Source organism: Nycticebus coucang, chromosome 4 (genome assembly GCF_027406575.1).
Source record: "Nycticebus coucang isolate mNycCou1 chromosome 4, mNycCou1.pri, whole genome shotgun sequence".
NCBI lineage: Eukaryota > Metazoa > Chordata > Mammalia > Primates > Lorisidae > Nycticebus > Nycticebus coucang.
The window spans coordinates 91,492,364-91,515,455 of NC_069783.1; the positions used below are offsets into that span (position 1 = coordinate 91,492,364).

The 23,092-nt window shown below is 43.8% G+C and overlaps 2 protein-coding genes across 3 annotated transcripts in view; one reads left to right on the plus strand and one right to left on the minus strand.

The window, feature by feature from the left end:
• Nucleotides 1-23,092, minus strand: part of KANSL3 (KAT8 regulatory NSL complex subunit 3) — a 100,030-nt gene that overhangs the window by 13,639 nt on the left and 63,299 nt on the right. Inside the window, exon 22 of one of the 2 annotated variants that reach the window (XM_053587367.1) lies at nucleotides 1,698-1,775. In XM_053587367.1, coding sequence (XP_053443342.1) covers nucleotides 1,698-1,775 — 78 coding nt within the window. Of the gene's footprint in view, nucleotides 1-1,697; nucleotides 1,776-1,797; nucleotides 3,150-23,092 lie in introns of those variants that run through there. The other variant, XM_053587368.1, reaches the window with a different exon arrangement.
• LOC128583263 (alcohol dehydrogenase class-3-like) lies at nucleotides 3,143-6,571 on the plus strand. The gene is given in 3 exon segments (XM_053587383.1): nucleotides 3,143-5,689; nucleotides 5,692-5,921; nucleotides 5,923-6,571. Coding segments are annotated over 3 exon segments (1,269 nt in total). The 5' UTR covers nucleotides 3,143-5,049; the 3' UTR covers nucleotides 6,322-6,571.

Here is a 23,092-nt window from a genome sequence, read left to right on the forward strand (position 1 = left end):
TAAAGAAGGATAATCTAAGGTCCACACCAACATAGTGAAGTGGAACAATTCAGTGTCATCTGTTGGGTAACAGCAGTGTCAGTGTTTTTGACATGTGGCCTGGGCTTTTTTGTTTGTTTGTTTGTGAGACAGAGTCTCACTTTGTCACCCTCAGTAGAGTGCTGTGGCGTCACAGCTCACAGCAACCTCAAACTCTTGGGCTTAAGCAACTCTCTTGCCTCAGCCTCCTGTGTAGCTGGGACTACAGGCACCTGCCACAATGCCCAGCTATTTTTTTGAGACAGGGTCTCGCTCTGACTCAGGCTGGTCTCGAACCCATGAACTCAGGCAATCAATCCACCCACCTTGGCCTCCCAAGTGGGGACATGGGGTTTCCCTTTTGCTCAGCCACCATACGCCCACAATTCTTTTAATCCCACTGATTATTCCCATATCCAAAGCCCCAGGCCAGACGGGGATGGTGGCTCACGTCTGTAATCCTAGCACTTTAGGAGGCGAAGGCCAAGGGGGCAGCCTACCTGGATTTCTTCTCAGGCACCAAGTGTGGATCACTTGAACTCAGGAATTCAAGACCAGCCTGAGCAAGAGAGAGACCCCATCTCTACTAAAAATAGAAAAACTAGTCAGGTGCCTGTAGTTTTAGCTACTCAGCAGGCTGAGACAAGAGGCTTGCACTCTTGAGCCCAAGAGTTTGAGGTTGCCGTGAGCTATGACACCAGAGCACTCTATCCAAGGTGACCAAGTGAGACAGTCTCAAAAAAAAAGAAATTGTGGAAATTAAAAGAATCATTCCAGGCTCGGCACCTATAGCTCAGCAGCTGGGGCACCAGCCACATATACTGGAGCTGGCAGGTTCAAATCCAGCCGGGGCCTGCCAGACAACAATGACAACTACAACCAAAAAACAGCCGGTTATTGTGGCAGGCGCTTGTAGTCCCAGCTACTTGGGAGGCTGAGGCAAGAGAATCACTTAAGCCCAAGAGTTTGAGGTTGCTGTGAGTTGTGACACCACGGCAGTATACCAAGGGCGGCAAAGTGGAAAAAAAAAAACAAATCATTCCAAAGCCCTACACTGATCAGCTCACTCCCCTGCATAAACTTGGCTCACAACTCTCCACTGTCCTCTATCTTGCCCAGGCTCCTGGCTTACCACCTCCTACACCCACACCCAGGCCCTGCCCCTGCCCCTGCACCCTCTGTTTGGGCTGAGCCCCAAGGCACCACTCCCCCTCCCTTGCAGGCCAGATCCTCCCACTGGAGGCGCTATGCTCTGGAAGCATATGCTGCTCCTTCCACCTGAAAAATTGTCTCTGCTCTCACTTGTCCTTCCAGCCTCACCTAGAAGTTTCTTCCTCCAGGAAGCCCTCCTGGCTTAAGTACCCATTCCATGTGCCCCCACAGCACCCAGTGCTGCTCCATCCTGCCACTGTGGACCTGTGACATGTCTGCATCCCTGCCCTCCCCAGACTGTCAGCTCCTTGTAGGCAGTCCACATTCTCTATTCTCCACCAATCCCCAATTGCACCTAGCCCCATATGACAGGGTGCCTTTCCTTTTTTTTTTTTCTTTAACCTGAATTATTATGGTACATATACCTACTGGCCAACATTCAGAAATACCTCTCAGTGTTCCCCTACTTCTAAGTGGTTCTCAGAGGGCTTTTGCATGCTCAGCAGACATCTCCAGTTCTTTCTTACTCCATTGGCCCAAATTGCTGGTGGCCTGAAGAGAAGCAGTTCTTTGCACCAGTGATCTTGGTCAATTCCACTTAAGTTCTGGAGAAGAAATAGAACCCACCCTTGATTCTTCCTTCAGAAACATGAGCTATGGCCCATCCCTTCCCCACTTACACACACACACACACACACACAAATTGAGACTAGTCTGGGAAAGTTAATAAAGTTTTATTAAAGTTTCTGGAAAGCAGAAAGAATGAACAGCAAAGACATAATCCTCAAGTGCTGCCTTTCAACCCTATCAACCCAGAGGATGCTGGTTCCCCAGGATAGCCCAGACTTCCAGCCACCATCTGCAGCTCTGGGGGGCCCCATGCCTTGAAATTTGAACCCAACTCAACTCTCTACCTCAGAGAAAGGGGAGAGTTTGTTTTTCTTTACCCTCTCCTGGAACTTTTCTCTAAATCTTTCAGTCCCAGAATCAACATCTTAGCTGCTGGTTGATAGTACCAGACCAATTATTAAAAATTTTGAAAATCCCCTCTGCTTAGAAGCAGTCATCCAATCAAAATGGTTGGTATAGGGTAACCCTCTCCCCAGAAAAAGCAGACCAGACCCTGTCAACTAACATTCCTTCCTTGCTAACAGAATCCTGGCAGAGCATCACTCCAGGTATGAGGAGTGATGATTGGTGGTAGCCAATTATAACAATTCTGTTCCCCAACTCCCCAGCCATTTTGGCAACCAGGAGCCACATGACTCAGCTCTAGCCACTGTGATCTGCTAGAGACTGAATCATGTTCCCTCAAATTCATATGTTAAAGTCCTAACCCCAAATATGACTATTTGGGGATAGGGTCTTTAACTAGATAGATTAAATGAAGCCTCAACAATCCTTGTATTTGGGGGAGTAACAGAAACATAAAACAAAAAATATGCAAAAACAAAAAAGAAAAAAAGAATAATTTTTTTTCAGAGACAAAGTCTGGACTGCAGTGGTGTCATAGTAGCTCACTGTAACTCAAACTCTCTAGCTCAAGCGATCCTCCTGTCTCAGCCTTCCAAGTAGCTGGAACGACTATGGTTGCCTACCACAGTACCTAGCTAATTTTTAGATTTTCTGTAGGGATGGGGTCTTGCTATGTTGCCCAAGCTAGTCCTGAACTTCTGGACTCAAAAAATCCTTCTTCCTTGGCCTTCCAAGGTGCTGGGATTATAGGCATGAGCCATTGCACTCAGCCAAATTTTTTTTTTTCAAGAAAAAAGATCAAACAAGATCACAAATAAGGTTAAATCGGGCTTAATCTGATAGCACAAGTGTCCATATAAGAAGGAGAGACACCAGAGTGTGTGCTCACTTGCTCTGAGCACCGAAGAAAGGCCACATGAGGTTGCAGCAAGAAGGCAGCTGTCGAGGCTTCACCAGACACCAGAGCTGCCAACATCCTGATCTTGCACTTCCGGCTTCCAAAACTAGGAGAAAATAAGTGTCTGTTGTTTCAGCTGCTCAGTCTACAGTACTCTGTCATGGCAGAATATCATGAGCTGACTAAAACAAGATCTAAGGGGAAATCTACTAGGAAGGCCTTCTGAGAAGCTTTTGCTTCTCCCCTTTTACTTTATGAAGAGTCATTCCTAGGGAAGAGCAGGAGTTAATCAAGGGAACTTTCAACATTCACCCAGCTGCATTTCAAGATTCCCAGGGATCGGCTTGGCACCTGTGGCTCAAGCAGCTAAGGCACCAGCCACATACACCTGAGCTGGCGGGTTCGAATCCAGCCTGGGTCTGCCGAACAACAATGATGGCTGCAACCAAAAAATAGCTGGGCTTTGTGGCAGGTGCCTGTAATCCCAGCTACTTGGGAGGCGGAGGCAGGAGAATCACTTGAGCCCAGGAGTTGGAGGTTGCTGTGAGCTGTGATGCCACAGCACTCTACCCAGGATGACAGCTTGAGGATCTGTCTCAAAAAAAAAAAAAAATTCCCATGGGTCAGAGATTATTATTGCCTCATACATGTATGGAATAGGGAACCTGTGGCCTTCTGAGTTCAAGACTGTTCTTTTCTTTTCAGCACCAAAGGATGGAAGAAAAGCCTCTTTTTTCTTTGCTACATCCCTTTTAATAAAATAATTTGTTCTGTAAAATTTGGATTTACTCAAAAGGTCACACTTAAGGATCTAGAAGGCCACAGGCAATTTTTTTTTTTTTTTATCAGATACAGTCTCACCTATATCGCCCTCAGTAGAGTGCTATGGCATCACAGCTCACAGCAACCTCTAACTCTTGGGTTTAAGAGATTCTTTTGCTTCAGCCTCCCAAGTAGCTGGGACTACAGGCATCCACCACAACACCTGGCTATGTTGTTGTTGCAGTTGTCATTATTGTTTAGTAGGGCTGGGCTGGGTTCGAACCCGCCAGCCTGTGTATGTGTCCAGTGCCTAGCTGCTGAGCTACAGGCACCAAGCCCACATGCAATATTCTGGATTTTAAGTGGATGCTGTAAAGGGTTGAGACTTTGGAGAAACCTTTAAATAGAAGCCAGAGAAGAGGATCTTACTCAGAGCAGGGAGGTGGCAAGCTGGATACAGAGTATGATCCGGAGTGGTGGAAATCTGATGAATTAGGCAAGTGATTGTGACCAGCCAGGATGGAAGGAAGCCTTTCTAGAGTTTTTAGTAGTTGGAGGAAGCTGCATGTTGAGTGGAAAGCTTGGAAGAATGAGCAGACTTGAACAAATGCTGGTTAGAATGGATTTGTTATAGGTTTGGTGGCTGGTGAGACAGCCGTACTAAGAAGGTCTTGGTGGCCAGGCAGCTGCCATTGTGGAAAGGTCATGAGAAGGTCTTAGCAGGAGTCTAAATCATGGCCATCTTAATTCTGCCTGCTAGGAACAGAACTCCACTCTTGGAACAGGCTGAGGGATTCAAGCACCCCATGGGAACTGGAGTCAGGGGACACTGTGAGACCTGGCCCTGATGGATTCTTGTGAGATTTAAAATCCCAGCCCAGCAGGGTCTGAATGCTGAGGAAACAATCAGGTGATCACCGAAGGCAACTAAGTTTGGAATAAGGACCATAGAAGGTGCTGACTGTGCTCTCTGTCTCCTAAAAATACCACAGCACTACCTGGTGTCCCAGTGACACATTGCAACATACTATCATCAACAGCAAGGACTTCTGTTTAAAACAAAGGAGGCAGTGAGAAGTAAAAGGAGGACATGGAAATGAACAATAAGAAAGAACACAGGAGGAGGAACCAACAGAAAAATTCAGACCACATGAAAAACCAAAACAGAGGAACTCCCCCAAGGGACCATGAGGCAGCTATAGTGCAGAAGACTTCACTTAGAAAGAATTAATGGTCTTGACAAAATGGGAATTTTAAATATGGATGATAAAGACAATAAAAGGAATGGACAAGAAAATGCAAAAAAGAACCAAAAGTCAGACGAGAGGCACAACCCGTCCCAGCATGGGCCCATCCTGGTGTCCAGTTCGTGCAGACCTGAACCCATGGACATGGCTCACCAGGTTATCAAGTGCAAGGCTACAATTGCCTGGGAGGGTGGGAAGCCTCTCTCCATAGAGGAGATAGAAGTGGCACCCCCAAAGGCTCATGAAGTTCGAATTAAGATCTTTGCCACTGCAGTTTGTCACACTGATGCCTATACGCTGAGTGGAGCTGATCCTGAGGAATGTTTCCCAGTGATTTTGGGACATGAAGGTGCTGGAATTGTAGAAAGTGTTGGCGAAGGAGTTACTAAGCTGAAGGCAGGTGACACAGTCATCCCACTTTATGTCCCACATTGTGGAGAATGCAAATTTTGTCTAAATCCTAAAACAAGTCTTTGCCAGAAGATAAGAGTCACTCAAGGGAAAGAATTAATGCCAGATGGTACTAGCAGATTTACTTGCAAAGGAAAGACACTTTTACATTACATGGGAACCAGCACATTTTCTGAATACACAGTTGTGGCTGATATCTCTGTTGCTAAAATAGATCCTTTAGCACCTCGGATAAAGTCTGCCTTCTGGGTTGTGGCATTTCAACTGGTTATGGCACTGCTGTGAACATTGCTAAGGTGGAGCCTGGCTCTACTTGTGCTGTCTTTGGCCTGGGAGGAGTTGGATTGGCAGTGATCATGGGCTGTAAAGTGGCTGGTGCATGTCGGATCATTGGCGCGGACATCAATAAAAATAAATTTGCAAGGGCCAAAGAGTTTGGAGCCTCTGAATGTGTTAACCCCCCAGGATTTCAGTAAACCCATCCAGGAGGTGCTTGTTGAGATGACTGATGGAGGAGTGGACTATTCCTTTGACTATATTGGTAACGTGAAGGTCATGAGAGCAACGCTTGAGGCCTGCCACAAAGGCTGGGGCATCAGTGTGGTGGTTGGAGTAGCTGCTTCAGGTGAAGAGATATCCACTCGTCCATTCCAGCTGGTTACAGGTCATACATGGAAAGACACTGCCTTTGGAGGATGGAAGAGTGTAGAAAGTGTTCCAAAGTTGGTGTCTGAATACATGTCCAAAAAGATAAAAGTTGATGAATTTGTGACTCACAATCTGTCTTTTGACAAAATTAACAAAGCCTTTGAACTGATGCATTCAGGGGAAAGCATTCAAACTGTTGTAAAGGTTTAAATTTACAAAAGAAAAATGGTGTCCATCCTGTTGTGGGGTCTCATGGGAAGCAGCCTGATGGGAAGAAGCTCTTCCAAGTTCACAGCCTCTCAGATCTTCGCTAACTACTGTACACAATAATGTTATATGTGTAATTCGTAAATCTCTGTAATCAAGGACAAGACTAATTCAGTCATAAATCTATTTTCTGTACTCTCCTTCACATAAATAATTGCTCTCTCATTAAAGAATATTTTAACATAATAAAAGTTCTACAATTTAAAAAAAAAAGTCAGATGAGCGATATGTAGAATATAGAAAGGATATGGCAGTGCTTAAGGAAACGAAGGAGACAATCAGGGAATGTAAAGATGCAGTATAAAGTATCACCAATAGGTTAGATATGGAAAAGAAAGAACTTCAGAGCTAGAGGATAAAGTTTTCGAGTTAATCTAGGTAGTTAAGGAGGCAAAAAAGAAGTGAGAGAAAGCAGAACAGGCACTTAAGAGAACTACAAGACTCCATGAAGTGTTCAAATATACAAATAATAGGGATTCCTGAAGGGGAGGAAGATCATTCTAAAGGAACGGAAGTCTTACTGGAGACCATCATAAAGGAAAACTTTCCAAGTTTTACTAAAGACCCCGACACACTCCTTTCAGATGGATATCGAACCCTAGGTCATCACAACTCAAATAGAGCCTCTCCAAGACACATTGCAATGAACCTGTCCAAAGTCAAGATGGAAGAAAAAATTCTGCAAGCAGCCAGGAGTAAGCACCAATCGACCTACTGGGGCAGAGCCATTAGGATGACAGCACACTTTTCAACTGAAGGCTTCCAAGCCAGAAGACCATGGTCATCCACCTTCAATATTCTTTTTTTTTTTTTGAGACAGAGCCTCAAGATGTTGCCCTGGGTAGAGTGCTGTGGCATCACAGCTCACAGCAACCTCCAACTCCTGGGCTCAAGCGATTCTCCTATCTCAGCCTCTCAAGTAGCTGGGACTATAGGTGCCCACCACAATGCCCACCTATTTTTTGGTTGCAGCCGTCATTGTTGTTCGGCAGGCCCAGGCTGGATTTGAACCCGCCAACTCAGGTGTATGTGGCTGGCACCTTAGCCGTTTGAGCCACAGTCACAGAGCCAACCTTCAATATTCTTTTTTTTTTTTTTTTTGTAGAGACAGAGTCTCACTGTACCACCCACAGTAGAGTGCCGTGGTGTCACACGGCTCACAGCAACCTCTAACTCTTGGGCTTACGCGATTCTCTTGCCTCAGCCTCCCAAGCAGCTGGGACTACAGGTGCCCGCCACAACACCCGGCTATTTTTTTTTTTGTTGCAGTTTGGCTGGGGCTGGGTTTGAACCCGCCACCCTTGGCATATGGGGCCGGCGCCCTACTCACTGAGCCACAGGCGCCGCCCCAACCTTCAATATTCTTAAACAAAACATTTTTCAGCCCACAACTCTGTATCCTGCTAAACTGAGCTGCAAAATTGATGGAGAAATCAAATCCTTTACCGGGCGGCGCCTGTGGCTCAAGGAGTAGGGTGCCGGTCCCATTTGCCAGAGGTGGCAGGTTCAAACCCAGCCCCGGCCAAAAACCACAAAAAAAAAAAAAAAAAAAAATAGAGAATCGGGTAAGCCCAAGAGTTAGAGGTTGCTGTGAGCCGTGTGACGCCACGGCATTCTACCCGAGGGCAGTACAGTGAGACTCTGTCTCTACAAAAAAAAAAAAAAAAAAAAAAAGAAAGAAATCAAATCCTTTACGGATATACAAGCACTGAGGAAATTTGCCACAACAAGACTAGCTCTGCAGGAAATACTTAGACCTATTCTCAACACTGACTACCACAATGGACCACCAGCAAAGTAAACACCCAGAAGCTAAATGTCAAAACATAGCTTCCACAATGGCCCAAAGGATAAAACTACACAATGGACTTTCACAAAATAAAATGAATAGAACTCCACCACATTTAACAATTCTCTCAAAAAATGTCAATGGACTGAACTCACCACTGAAGAGGCACAGGCTGGCTGACTGGATAAAAAAGCACAAGCTATCCATATACTGCCTCCACGAGACACACCTAGCCTTGAAGGACAAATCAAGACTCAGGGTTAAGGGATGGAAAATGGTATTTTAAGCAAATGGAAATCAGAAGAAAGGAGGGGTTGCAATCTTATTTTCAGACACAAGCAGATTTAAAGCAACTAAAATTAAGAAAAACAAAAAGATGGACACTTTACACTAATCAAAGGAAAACTTCAACAAAAAGACATTTCAATTTTAAATATTTAAATCACAGTGCCGGGTGGTGCCTGTGGCTCAGTGAGTAGGGCGCCGGCCCCATATGCCGAGGGTGGCAGGTTCAAACCCAGCCCCGGCTGAACTGCAACCGAAAAATAGCCGGGCATTGTAGCGGGCGCCTGTAGTCCCAGCTGCTCGGGAGGCTGAGGCAAGAGAATTGCAGAAGCCCAAGAGCTGGAGGTTGCTGTGAGCTGTGTGATGTCACGGCACTCTACCCGAGGGCGGTACAGTGAGACTCTGTCTCTAAAAAAAAAAAAAAAAGTTAAATCACAGTGCCCCCAACTCCAGTTCCCATGGGGTGCGTGGGTCCCTCAGCCTGTTCCAAGAGTGGAGTTCTAATCCAACTTAAATGCTCCCAGACTTTTTTTAGAGTCTCACTCTATTGCCCTTGGTAGAATGCCATGGCATCACACAGCTCACAGCAACCTCCAACTCCTGGGCTTAGGCAATTCTCTTGCCTCAACCTCTTGAGTAGCTGGGACTACAGGAGCCTGCCACAACGCCCAGCTATTTTTTTTGTTGCAGTTTGGCAGGGGCTGGGTTTGAACCCACCACCCTTGGTATATGGGGCCAGTGCCCTACCTACTGAGCCACAGGCGCCACCCATTGCTCCCAGATTTATGAAACAAACCTTGATGGGTCTGAGCAAAATGATATCCCATAACACCATAATAGTTGGGGACTTTAACATCCCTCTGACAGAACTGGACAGATCCTCTAAACAGAATTTAAACAAAGATAACAAAGGACTTAAATATAACCCTAGAACAAATAGGATTAACAGACATATACAGAACACACCATCTCAAAGCTAAGGAATATCATTTTTCTCATCAGCCCATGATACATACTCCAAAATCGACTACATCCTAGGATACAAATCAAACCTTAGCAAAACTAAAAGAATAGAAATTACACCTTCTATCTTCTCAGACCACAGGCAATAAAGGTAAAACTCAACTCCAACAAAAATGCTCATCCCCACACAAAGACTTGGAAATTAAACAACCTTATGCTGAATGATAGTTGGGTTCAGGAAGAGATAAAAGAGGAAATCATTAAATTCCTCAAATATAACAACAATGAAGACACAAATTACCAAAACCTGTGGGAAAAGCAAAAGCAGTCTTAAGAGGGAAATTTTATTTTTTTGTTGGGGATTCATTGAGGGTACAAGAAACCAGGTTACACTGATTACATTTGTTAGGTAAAGTCCCTCTTACAATTGTGTTTAAGAGGGAAATTTATCACATTAGATGCCTACGTTCGAAAAAAGAAAGAGAGTGCATCAACAAACTCATGAACCATCTTATGGAACTGGAAAAAGAAGAACAATCTAATCCCAAACCCAGCAGAAGAAAAGAAATAACCAATATTAAATCAGAGATTAATGAAATTGAAAACAAAAGAATCATTCAGAAAATTAACGAAACAAAAAGTTGGTCTTTCAAAAAAAATAAATAAAATCAATAAACCTTTGGCCAGATTAACTAGAAACAGAAAAATAAAATCCCTAATAACCTCGATCAGAAACAATAAAGGGGAAATAACAACACATGCCACAGAAATACAAGTGATCATCTCTGAGTACTATAAGAAACTCTATGCCCCAAAATTTGACAATAGGGACGAAAGGGATCAATAGCTGAAATCACACCCTCCCTAAACTTAATCAAGAAGAAACAGATCTCTTGAACAGACCGGTTTCAAGAACTGAAATTGAAGAAACAATAAAGAATTTCACAACAACAACAACAACAAAAAAAAAGCCTTGGGCTCGGTGCCCATAGCTCAGTGGTTAGGGCACTGGCCACATACATCGGGGCTGGCGGGTTTGAACCCAGCCCGAGCCTGCTAAACAACAATAACAACTTGTGTCTTCATTGTTGTTATGTTTGAGGAATTTAACGATTTCCTCTTTTATCTCTTCCTGAACCCAACTATTATTCAACAAAAAAAGAATAGCTGGACATTGTGGTGGATGCCTGTAGTCCCAGCTACTCGGGAAGCTGAGGCAAAAGAATCACTTAAGCCCAAGAGTTTGAGGTTGCTGTGAGCTGTGACTCTACTGTGGGCAACACAGTGAGACTCTATTAAATTAAAAAACAAACAAACCCTGGTCCAGATGGCTTCACGCCAGAATTCTATCAAACCATCAAAAAAGAGCTTGCTTATATCCATACTGCAGAAATTATTCCAAAAAATTGAGAAGGAAGTAATCTTCCCCAAAACATTTTATGAAGCAAACATCACTCTGATACCAAAACCAAGAAAAGACCCAACTAAAAAGGAGAAATTCACATCAATTTCACTAATGAATATAGATTCATAAATTCTCAATAAAGGCTCAGTGCCTATAGCACAGTGGTTATGGTACCAAGGCTGGCAGGTTCGAACCCAGCCCGGGCATGCTAAACAACGACAACTACAACAACAACAACAAAAATAGCTGGGCATTGTGGCGGGCACCTAGGGAGGCTGAGGCAAGAGGATCAGTTACACCCAAGAGTTTGAGGTTGCTGTGAGTGAGCTATGACACTATGGCACTCAAATGAGGGTGACATATTGAGACTCTGTCTCAAAAAAGTAAAAATTCTCAACAAGGGCAGCACCTGTGGCTCAGTGGGTAGGGCGCCTGCCGCATATACCGAGGGTGGCGGGTTCAAACCCAGCCTCGGCCAAATTGCAGCAAAAAAATAGCCAGGCGTTGTGGCAGGCACCTGTGGCCCCAGTTACTCAGGAGGCTGAGGGAGGAGAATCGCCTAGCCCAGGAGTTGGAGGTTGCTGTGAGCTGTGTGATGCCACAGCACTCTACCAAGGGCGACAGCTTGAGGCTCTGTCTCAAAAAAAAAAAAAAATTTCTCAACAACAAAATTCTAGCCAATAGATTATAACTACACGTTAAAAAAATCATTTGGGTGGCACCTGTGGCTCAAAGGAGTAGGGCACTGGCCCCATATGCCCAAGGTGGTGGGTTCAAACCCACCCCTGGCCAAAAAAAAAAAAAAAAGAAAAAGAAAAAAGGGCAGCGCCTGTGGCTCAAAGAGTAGGGCGCCGGTCCCATATGCCGGAGGTGGCGGGTTCAAACCCAGCCCTAGCCAAAAAACACACAAAATAATAAATAAATAAATAATAAAAAAATAAGTATCTTAAAAAAAAAAATCATTCATCACAATCAAGTAGGTTTCATCCCAGGGATGCAAAGCTGGTTTAACATACCCAAGTCCATAAATGTAATTCACCATATTAACAGAAGCAAAAACAAAGACCTATTGATCCTCTCAATAGATGCAGAAAAAGCATTCAATAAAATTCAGCATCCATTTCTAATTAGAACTCTGAAGAAAATAGATATAGGTGGCACAGGTCTTAAACTGACTGAAGCCATCTATGACAAACCCACAGCTAATATTATGAAATAAAACTGAAAGCTTTTCCACTTAGAACTAGAACCAGACAAGGCTGTCCTCTATCACCACTACTATTCAACATAGTGCTGGAAGTTCTAGCTAATACAATCAGGCAAGAGAAGGAAATAAAGGGCATCCAAATGGAGGCAAAAGAGGTCAAACTCTCCCTCTTTGCCAACAATATGATCTTATACTTAGAGAACCCCAAAGACTCAACCCCAAGACTCTTGGAAATGATCAAAAGATACAGTAATGTCTCAGGATATAAAATCCATGTCCACAAATCAGAAGCCATTATATATGCCAATAACAACGAAGATGAGAAGCTAATCAAGGGCATGATTCCCTTCACAGTAGCTTCAAAGGAAATAAAATACCTAGGAATATACTGAACAAAAGAGGTAAAGAGAATTATGAAACCCTAAGAAATAGCATGAGATATTAACAAACGGGGCGGCGCCTATGGCTCAGTCAGTAAGGCGCCGGTCCCATATACCGAGGGTGGTGCGTTCAAACCCAGCCCCGGCTGAACTGCAACCAAAAAATAGCTGGGCATTGTGGTGGGCGCCTGTAATCCCAGCTACTCGGGAGGCTGAGGCAAGAGAATCGCTTAAGCCCAGGAGTTGGAGGTTGCTGTGAGCTGTGTGATGCCACGGCACTCTACCGAGGGCCATAAAGTGAGACTCTGTCTCTACCAAAAGAAAAAAAAAAAAAGATATTAACAAATGGAAGAGCACACCATGCTCATGGCTGGGAAGAATCAAGTTTGTTAAAATGTCTATTCTTCCTAAAGCAATCTACAGATTCAATGCAATCCCCATTAAAATACCAACACCATACTTTCAAGATTTGGAAAAAATATTGGATCAGCACCCATAGCACACATACATACACCAAGGCTGGTGGGTTTGAACCCAGCCTGGGCCAAAAAATAGCTGGGTGTTGTGGTGGGTGCCTGTAGTCCCAGCTACTTGGGAGGCTAAGGCAGGAGAATTGCTTAAACCCAAGAGTTTGAGGTTGCTGTGAACTGTGACACCATGACATTCTACCAAGGGCAACACAGTGAGACTCTGTTAAAAAAAAAAAAAAAAAAGATTTGGAAAAAATAATTCTTCGTTTTGTATGGAACCAGAAAAAAACCCATATAGCTAAAGCAATTCTTAGTAATTAAAATAAAGCCAGGAGCATCACCCTACCAGACTTTCAGCTCTACTACAAGGCCATAGTGATCAAAACAGCATGGTATTGACACAAAAATAGAGATATAGACATCTTAACCGAATAGAAAACCATGAAATGAAACTAACATCTTACAGCCACCTAATCTTTCATAAACCAAACAAGAACATACACTGGGGGAAAGAATTCCTATTCAATAAATGGTGCTGGGACAACTGGATAACCACATGCAAAAGACTGAAACTGGACCTGCACCTTTCTCCACTCACTAAAATTGATTCAAGATGGATAAGAGATCTAAATCTAAGGCATGAAATAATAAAAATCCTCGAAGCAACTGTGGAGAAAACACTTGGAGTTATCAGACTGGGGAAAGACTTTATGAAGAAGACTTCAGTGGCAATTGCAGCAACAACGAAAATAAACGGGACTTAATTAAATTGAATAGCTTCTGTACAGCTAAGGAGACAACAGCCAAAGAAAACAGACAACTATCAGAATGGGAAAACATTTGCATATTATGAATTAGACAAAAGCTTAATAACTAGGATCTACAGAGAACTCAAATTAATCCACATAAAAAAGCCAACAGGTCCTTATATCAATGGGCAAGAGAGATGAATAGAACTTTCTCTAAAGAAGATAGACGGATTGGGTGCCCGTAGTTCAGTGGTTAGGGCACCAGCCACATGCACCAGGGCTGATGCGTTCAAATCGGGTCCCAGCCTGCTAAACAAACAAACAAACAAACAAAATAGCCAGCCATTGTGGTAGGTGCCAGCTACTAGGGAGGCTAAGGCAAGAGAACAGCTTGAGCCCAAGAGTTTGAGTTGCTGTGAGCTGTGATACCAGAGGACTCTACAAAGGGCAACACAATGAGACTCTGTCTCAAAAAAAAGCAGAAGATAAATGAATGGCTAACGTATGAAAAATGCTCATCATCCGTAATTATCAGAGAAATGCAAATCAAAACCGCCCTAAGATACCACCTAACCCCAATGAGAATGGCCCACGTCACAAAATCCCAAAGTTGCAGATGCTGATGTGGATGTGGAGAGAAAGTAACACTTTTACACTGCTGGTGGGACTGAAAACTAATACAACCTTTTTAGAAGGAAGTATGGAGAATCCTCAAATAACTCAAATTAGACCTCCCATTTGATCCTGCAATCCCATTACTGGGCATCTACCCAGAAGAAAAAAATCATTTTATCACAAGGACATCTGCCCTAGACTGTTTATTGCAGCTCAATCGCTAAACTGTGGAAATAGCCTAAATGCCCATTAATACAGGAATGGATTAACAAGATATGGAACGGGCGGCACCTGTGGCTCAGTCGGTAAGGCGCCGGCCCCATATACCGAGGGTGACAGGTTCAAACCCGGCCCCGGCCAAACTGCAACCAAAAAATAGCCGGGTGTTGTGGTGAGCGCCTGTAGTCCCAGCTACTCAGGAGGCTGAGGCAAGAGAATCGCTTAAGCCCAGAAGTTGGAGGTTGCTGTGAGCTGTGTGAGGCCACGGCACTCTACCGAGGGCCATAAAGTGAGACTCTGTCTCTACAAAAAAAAAAACAAAAAAAAAAAAAACAAGCTATGGTATATGTATACCATGGAACACTATTCAGCCACTCAAAAAGATGGAGACTTGGCATCTTTTGTATTAACGTGGATGGTGTTGAAACACATTCTTCTTAGCAAAGCATCACAAGAATGGAGAAGCAAGAATCCGATGTACTCAATTCTGATAATGAGGACAATTAATGACCTAGTACATGGCGGAGGTGGGAATGGGGGAGTGGAGAGAGGGAAGGAGGGAGGGGGTGGGGGGATGTCTTGGAGGTAGGACCCAATTATAAGAGGGACTTTACCTATTATAAGAGGGACTTTACCTAACAAATGCAATCAGTGTTACCTGGTTCTCTGTACCCTCAATGAACATTCAACAATAAAAAAAAGAAAAGAACCCTAAACTGGGCACAGTGGCTCACACCTGTAATCCTAGCACTCTGGGAGGCTGAGGCGGGTGGATTGAGCTCACAGTTTCGAGACCAGCCTAAGCCAGAGTGAGACCCTGTCTCTAAAAATAGCCTGGCATTGTGGCAGGCATCTATAGTCCCAGCCACTCAGGAGGCTGAAACAAGAAACTCGCTTTAGCCCAAGCGTTTGATGTTGCCATGAGCTATGTCACCAGGGCACCCAACCGAGAGTGAAAGTGAGACTCTGTCTCAAACAACAACAATAACAAAACCTTTAAACAGAATGAGTATATTCTGTATTTGGGAGTCTGATGTAAAGAATAATGGCTTCCCAAAGATGTCCACGTTCTAAACTCTGAATCCCGAATATATCAGGTGACATGGCAAAAGGGAATTCAGGTTTCAGAACCAATTAAGGTTCTATTTAGCTAATTTTAAAATAGATTATTCTGAATTATCTTGGTGGGCTCAATTGAGACAGGATACCCAAGAAGGGTGAGGTCTAGGAGAATAGGTCTTCTCAAGGAGACCACAAAGATACACCTTCAGGGTCCTCTCCATGGTGACTCAGCTCTTGGAAATTTGTAAACTTAACTTCCTGGAACTTGGAAATTTCCAAATTCTGTGAAATCCTGTAGTTCTGTAGGGGCTGGAATAGCATGTCCCACTTTATTCAAACTGGCCAATGAGAAGGGTACCTGTGGGGTGGAACTTTTTGACTGTCAATAAAAAGGGAAAGACCAAGCTAGTCAGGGAGTGTGGCCATTTGGAATTCTTCTATGCTGTAAGCTCCCAGCTGGTGAATAAAGCCCTTCCTCTTATAAACGTGGTGTTTGGGTGTTCTTTCTTTCCGTTGGGCCTTGTCTTCCTGCAACACAATGTCCTTAACACTGGAAGAGGGGGACAGAAGAAGGAGAACTAGAGACAAGGCAGTGTGAGGACTCGATTCAAACATAGCTGACTTAGGAGACAGAGGAAGGGGCCACAAACCAAGGAATGTGGGTGGCCTCTACTAGCTTGGAAATTATATTCTCCTTTAGTGCCCCAGAAAGAACAGCCCTGCTGACACCTTGATTCTAGCCCCATGAGACCCATTTTGGACTTCTAATTTCCAAAACTGTAATATAATAAATTTGTGTTGTTTTAAGCCACAGGTTTGTGATAATTTATTATAGCAGCAATAGAACACTAATACAGAGAGGAATGTAAATAATTTGTGGCCAGAGGGCAGATGGTGGTAGTTTAAACTATGCCCATAAATTCTTGTACTCTTTTCAAAAAGTGGAGTTTACTTCCCCTCCCCTTGAGTGTGGGCTGGAATTACTGACTCATCTAACTAATAAGATAATAAAATAAGGCAGAAGTGATAGTGTGTGATATTGGGAGAGTCTGGGACAGCTTCCCATGTCAACGCTGACTCAGGAGGGACAAGAATATCAGAGACCACACCAACAGCTTCTAAAAACAAACAAGTGGGTGTGGTGGCTCATGCCTGTAATCCTAGCACTCTGAGAGGCCAAGGTGGGTGGATTACCTGAGCTCAGGACTTCGAGACCAGCCTGAACCAGAGCAAGACCTTGTCTCTAAAAAACAGCCAGGCATTGTGATGGGTGCCTGTAGTCCCAGCTAATTGGAATAACGGAGCTCAGTCAGGGTGGTAACTGTGCTCCAGGGAGGCCCTGGATATACCCTAAACAGGGTATCCTAAATCTTCCCTAGGGTTTGAGAGAATTCCCAGGATTCTCTCCACAAATCTTTCTTTGCGTATAAACCAGCCAGAAGCAGTTTCTGCTATTTGCCACTCTACCACCATCAGCCACCCAGCTGATGGTGAGTGTTCAGGGGCCCCAGCCAGCACAGGCTCATCTGTAGATAGCGCAAACAGCTTGAAGTATCAATGAAGTGTTTGGGAAGGATGTGCCTAATGAACACACAATATGTCGATGGTTTGAAAAGTTCTATTCTAGTGATTTTAATCTTGAAAATGAGCCAGGTGGACGACCTGAGACCAAGGTAGATAATGAACCGAAAACAGTAGTGAAAGCCAAACCACCTCAATCTATACACCCAAATTATGAGCAAGTTTTCATGTTACCATTCCAAGAATATTGGACTATTTGAAACAAATCGGCAAGGTAAAGAAGCTGGATAGATGAGTTCCCCATGAATTAAACAAGCGTCAGAAGAGAAATCATCTCAAAGCTTGCCTTTCTTTGCTGACAAGACATAAAGGCAAACCATTTCTACACCATACTATGTGTGATGAAAAATGGATTCTTTTTGACAATCACAAACATTTAGTACAAAGGCTGGATAAAGATGAAGTACCGAAATACAGTCCAAAACCAAATATTCATCAGCAAAAGCTAACAGTGTCTGTTTGGTGGTCCAGAGCTGGTATTATCCACTACAGCTTCATGAAACCTAGGCAATTGAATACAGTGGATGTCTATTGCAACCAACTGGACAAAATTAGGGCTTCTTGATTGAGATATAATAAACTAAACTAATTTCCATTACATATTTAATGACCTATATGCTTGGTGTTAAAAAAAACAAGTCAGACTTTGTAAAGACACGACTTTACTGCAAGGGGAGTGAAGGGTTAGGGAAAAGGGTTTTTCTTTTATAAAGAGGAATAAATCAAGATAGAAAGAACCAGGTGTGGAGAAATGGAATGAAAGGGTGGCCTGAGAGGATAGTAGAGCCAAGAACCTCTTACCCTCAGGCCAACCTAGTTTCAGAAGGTGTAAAGCTCTCTGCTGGCTCAGGTTGAGGGTAGCCAAAGCTCAGGGACCTTGGGGGAAGGAAGGATTCTGAATCAAAAATTTTGATTTTGTTTTCCTTGATTAGTGGAGACAGAACAGTTGAGCTAATCAACTATAAGGCAAAGAATGGGAATTTAGAGGGTCTATGTCTGATCTGGTCATGAGTAAACAAGGGAGACTTACCTAAGTCACAGAGGGAAGGGTGGTCTTTGTGGTCAGCTATTTTCTGGAATGTAAAGCATGGGGGAATTCCTCAGCCTTTACTGTTTTTTTTTTCAGGCTCACAGGCTCACATAGTATTCAACACTGTCATCAGTATATTCTAACTATATAATTGGTGTATTCATTATGTGTAGTCTCAGGATTACTACATTTTGAGATTTTTTTTGGCTTAGTGCCCAAAGCTCAGTGGTTAGGGCACCAGCCCCATGTACCAGGGCTGGTAAGTTCAAACTCGTCCCAGGCCTGCTAAAACAACAATGACAACTACATCAACAACAAAAATAGCTGGGTGTTGTGGCAGTGCCTGTAGTCCCAGCTACGTGAGAGGCTTAGGCAAGAGAATTGCTTAAGCCCAAGAGTTTGAGGTTGCTATGAGCTATGCCACCACGGCACTCTGCCAAAGGGTGACATAGTGAGCCTCTGTCTCAAAAAAAAAAGTTTTTTTTTTCCTGAAAAGATTGTCCATTTTTGTAAATTAGATGTAATAACTACTTTTTGTTGAAAATAGGGTTAATCATTACATTTACATTCTGTCTAAAATTTTTTGATTGACTTTCTTGTTTTGCATGCCACAGAAACCAAATGTTTTTGTCAGTTGCATTATCTTTGTAATAAACTCTCATCAGATCTTTCACTTTTGATAGTTATAAGCAGTAAGTTTAATTAAGTCGTCTACAGTCATTCTTTTGGCTCTGACACCAGAGTGTGCTGTCTTCAGTAAGTATGAATTATCTCAGAGCCCTGTGGAAAAGGACCATGCTGGCAGGACACAATGGCTCATGCCTGTAATCCTAGAACTCTAGGAGGCTGAGGCAGCTGGATTACTTGAGCTCAGGACTTCGAGACCAGCCTGAGCAAAAGTGAGACCCCCCCCATCTCTACCAAGAAATGAAAACTGAGGCAAGAGGATTGCTTGAGTCCAAGAATTTGAGGTTGCTTTGAGCTATGACACCACAGCATTCTACCAAGGTTGACAAAGTGAGACTATGTCTCAAAAAAAAAAGAAAGAAAGAAAAGGACCATGCCAGGTACCTTTAAATACAGACTTCTGATGGCATTGTTAAATGATTTAGGGACCACATAACTGAACTGAGTCAGGATTTCTATGTAGAACTTTGAGAAACAGATGGATTCACGAAGCCACTAAGCCAAGATTGAGCAGAAGAAGAAACAGTGATGTAGGACAAAATGAACTGATGAGGTATGGTTGTGGGTTTTGCTTGGAATATTGTTGTTTTAGTGTTCTATTTTTTTGATATATAACAAGCCACTAGTTTTGTTTTTAATATAGGGAAGATATGGACATTTTTCTAGTCCAAGGGAGAGACAACCAACAAGGAAGGGGGGGAGTATAGAAGTATAGATAAGAGAACAGAATGGAATCATTTAAACACAACAAATTTGGGGTGCTATGCTAGCTACTAAGATCAATATAAACATAAATAATACATAATTTACTCCTTAAAGAGCCTATAGCCAAGGGAGGCAATGTGCCATGAATGCAAACAAGCACCATGAAAGCCATATGTGCTGAGTGCTGCATTAACTATATCGCCATCTTCCAAAATGAAAAAGAAATGCCATCAAATTTCAGTTTAGGTGAGGAGAACAACAAAAAGAATGGGGGCGGCGCCTGTGGCTCAGTGGGTAAGGCCCCAGCCCCATATACCGAGGGTGGCGAGTTCAAACCTGGCCCCAGCTGAACTGCAACCAAAAAATAGCCGGGCATTGTGGCGGGCGCCTGTAGTCCCAGCTACTCGGGAGGCTGAGGCAAGAGAATCGCCTAAGCCCAGGAGTTGGAGGTTGCTGTGAGCTGTGTGAGGCCACGGCACTCTACCCGAGGGCCATAAGGTGAGACTCTGTCTCTACAAAAAAAAAAAAAGAATGGGAAAGGAAAGCAATAGAGGTTGGCACAGAAGAAATTTCAGATCTTGAGAACTCAGTAAACACATGCCTAAAGGCAGAAAGCCATGGGAAACACTAAGGAAAGAATTAGTAGTACAATTTAGTAGGAATATAGGGTATGCTCAGGGGTTCAGGCCCAGTCAAAGAAGGCCAAACCTAGACATGATCATGTAACTACTGCTGGAAAAAAAAGGTAAATAAAGATTTTGGGGTAAATTATACTGTTGGAGCAACACAATAGGACTACTAAGCTAACCGCAGGGTGGAGGATGAATTGTCAGCTTCTCCACATCGAAAATTTTCTTTTCAGGCTCGGCGCCTGTAGGTTAGTGGTTAGGGCGCCGGCCACATGCACAGAGGCTGGTGGGTTCAAAACGGGCCTGGGCCTGCCAAACAACAGTGCCAACAACAACAACGACAACAACAACAACAAAAAAAAAAATAGGCAGGCATTGTGGTGGGCACCTGTAGTCCCAGCTACTTGGATGGCTGAGGCAAGAGAATCAAACTCTTAAATCCAAGAGTTTGAGATTGCTATGAGCTGTGACACCACACACTCTACCGAGGGCAACATAATGAGTCTCTGTCTCAAAAAAAAATAAATTTTCCAGGCTTGGCGCCTGTGGCTCAAACAGCTAAGGCACCAGCCACATACACTTGAGCTGGCGGATTTGAATCCAGCCCGGGGCACAACAATGATGGCTCCAACCAAAAAATAGCCAGGCGTTGTGGTGGGCGCCTGTAGTCCCAGCTACTTGGGAGGTGGAGGTAGGAGACTTGCTTGAGCCCAGGAGTTGGAGGTTGCTGTGAGCTATGATGCCATAGCACTCTACCCAGGGTAACAGCTTGAGGTGCTGTCTCAAAAAAATTAAAAAATAAATAAAATAGGGCGGCGCCTGTGGCTCAGTGAGTAGGGCGCCGGCCCCATATGCCGAGGGTGGCGGGGTCAAACCCAGCCCCGGCCAAACTGCAACAAAAAATAGCCGGGCGTTGTGGCGGGCGCCTGTAGTCCCAGCTGCTCGGGAGGCTGAGGCAACAGAATCGCGTAAGCCCAAGAGTTAGAGGTTGCTGTGAGCCGTGTGACGCCACGGCACTCTATCCAAGGGTGGTACAGTGAGACTCTGTCTCTACAAAAAAACAAAATAATAATAAATAAATAAATAAAATAAATAAATTTTCCTTTTAAAAATGCCATATGCCACACCTATCTGGAAGATAGCTTTGTAGTATCCACTAAAGTTGGACATAAGCATACCCTGTGATCCAACAATTCCATTCCTCCAACAGAAAGGTGTACATATAGTCACCAAAAGGCATGTACATAGTAATATTGCTTATAATTCCAAACTAGAAACTATCATACAGTAATATATTCATACAATGAAATACTATACAACATTAAGAATGACCTAAGGAGCCAGGCGTGGTGGCTCAGGCCTGTAATCCCAACACTCTGGGAGGCCAAGGTGGGTGGATTGCTTGAGTTCAGGAGTTTGAGACCATCCTGAGCAACAGTGAGACCGTCTCCACTAAAAATAGAAAAACTAGGCTCAGCACCCATAGTTCAGTGAGTAGGGCACCAGCCACATATACCGAAGCTGGTGGGTTCAAGCCCGGCCTGGGCCTGCTAACCAACAACAAAAATACCCTGGTATTGTGGCGGGGGCCTGTAGTCCCAGCTACTCAGAGGCAAGAGAATCGCTTAAGCCCAAGAGTTTGAGGTTGCTGTGAGCTGTGATGCTACAGCACTCTACCAAGGGTGACACAGTGAGACTCTGTCTCAAAAAAAAAAATAGAATTATCCAGGCAAGGCAAGGATAGTTTAAGGTGTTTAAGCATCATACAGATTAAGAAATAGAACATTAGGCAGCGCCTGTGGCTCAGTGAGTAGGGCGCCGGCCCCATATACCGAGGGTAGCAGGTTCAAACCCGGCCCTGGCCAAACTGCAACAAAAAAATAGCCAGATGTTGTGGTGGGTGCCTGTAGTCCCAGCTGCTCGGGAGGCTGAGGCAAGAGAATCACGTAAGCCCAAGAGCTGGAGGTTGCTGTGAGCCATGTGACACCACGGTACTCTACCGAGGGTGATAAAGTGAGACTCTGTCTCTAAAAAAAAAAAAAAGAAAAGAAAGAAAGAAAAAAGAAATAGAACATTTAAAAAAATGTAAAAAAAAACATTAAAAATAGAACAATAACAACAACAACAAATAGAAGTATCCAGGCAAGGCCGGGCACAGTGGCTCACGCCTCTAATCCTAGCACTATGGGAGGCCAAGGCAGGTAGGTTGCCAGAGTTCACAGGTTTGAGACCAGCCTGAGCAAGAGTGAGACCCCATCTCTAAAAATAACCTGGCATCTGGTGGGTGCCTTGAGCCCAAGAGTTTGAGGTTGCTATGAGCTATGATGCCACAGCACTCTAACAAGGGTGACAAAGTGAGACTCTGCCTCAAAAAAAAAAAACAAACTACCATGACCTTGTAGCAGGTGCCTATAGTCCCAGCTGTTCAGGAGACTGAGGCAAGAGGATCTCTTGAACCCAAGAGTTTGAGGATGCTGTGAGCTATGACATCATAGCAGTCTACCCACAGTGACAGAGTGAGACTGTCTTAGAAAAAGAAAAAAGAATGACCTGAGGTTATATGCAACATGGATGAACTTCACATACATAATGTTGAAAGAAGCTAGACATATAAAAAAATACATGAGTCCATTCCCTCAGCCATATAAGAAAGGTAATAATATTTTTTAAAATTTTCAGTATACGAGTCCATCTTTATAAAGTTTTAAAACAGGCAAAACCAACCTGTGGTGACAGAATTAGGAAAAGAGGTTGTCCTGGAGCAGAAGCAGGACAGTGTGGTAATGTTCTACTTCTTAATCTGTACGATGCTTAAACAGGTGTGTGTGTTTGAACTGGTGATTCACAGGTGTAGTCCCAGCTACTTGGGAGGCTGAGGTAGGAGTCTCTGAGCCCAGGAGTTTGAAACTGCACTGAACTATGATCATGCCACTGCACT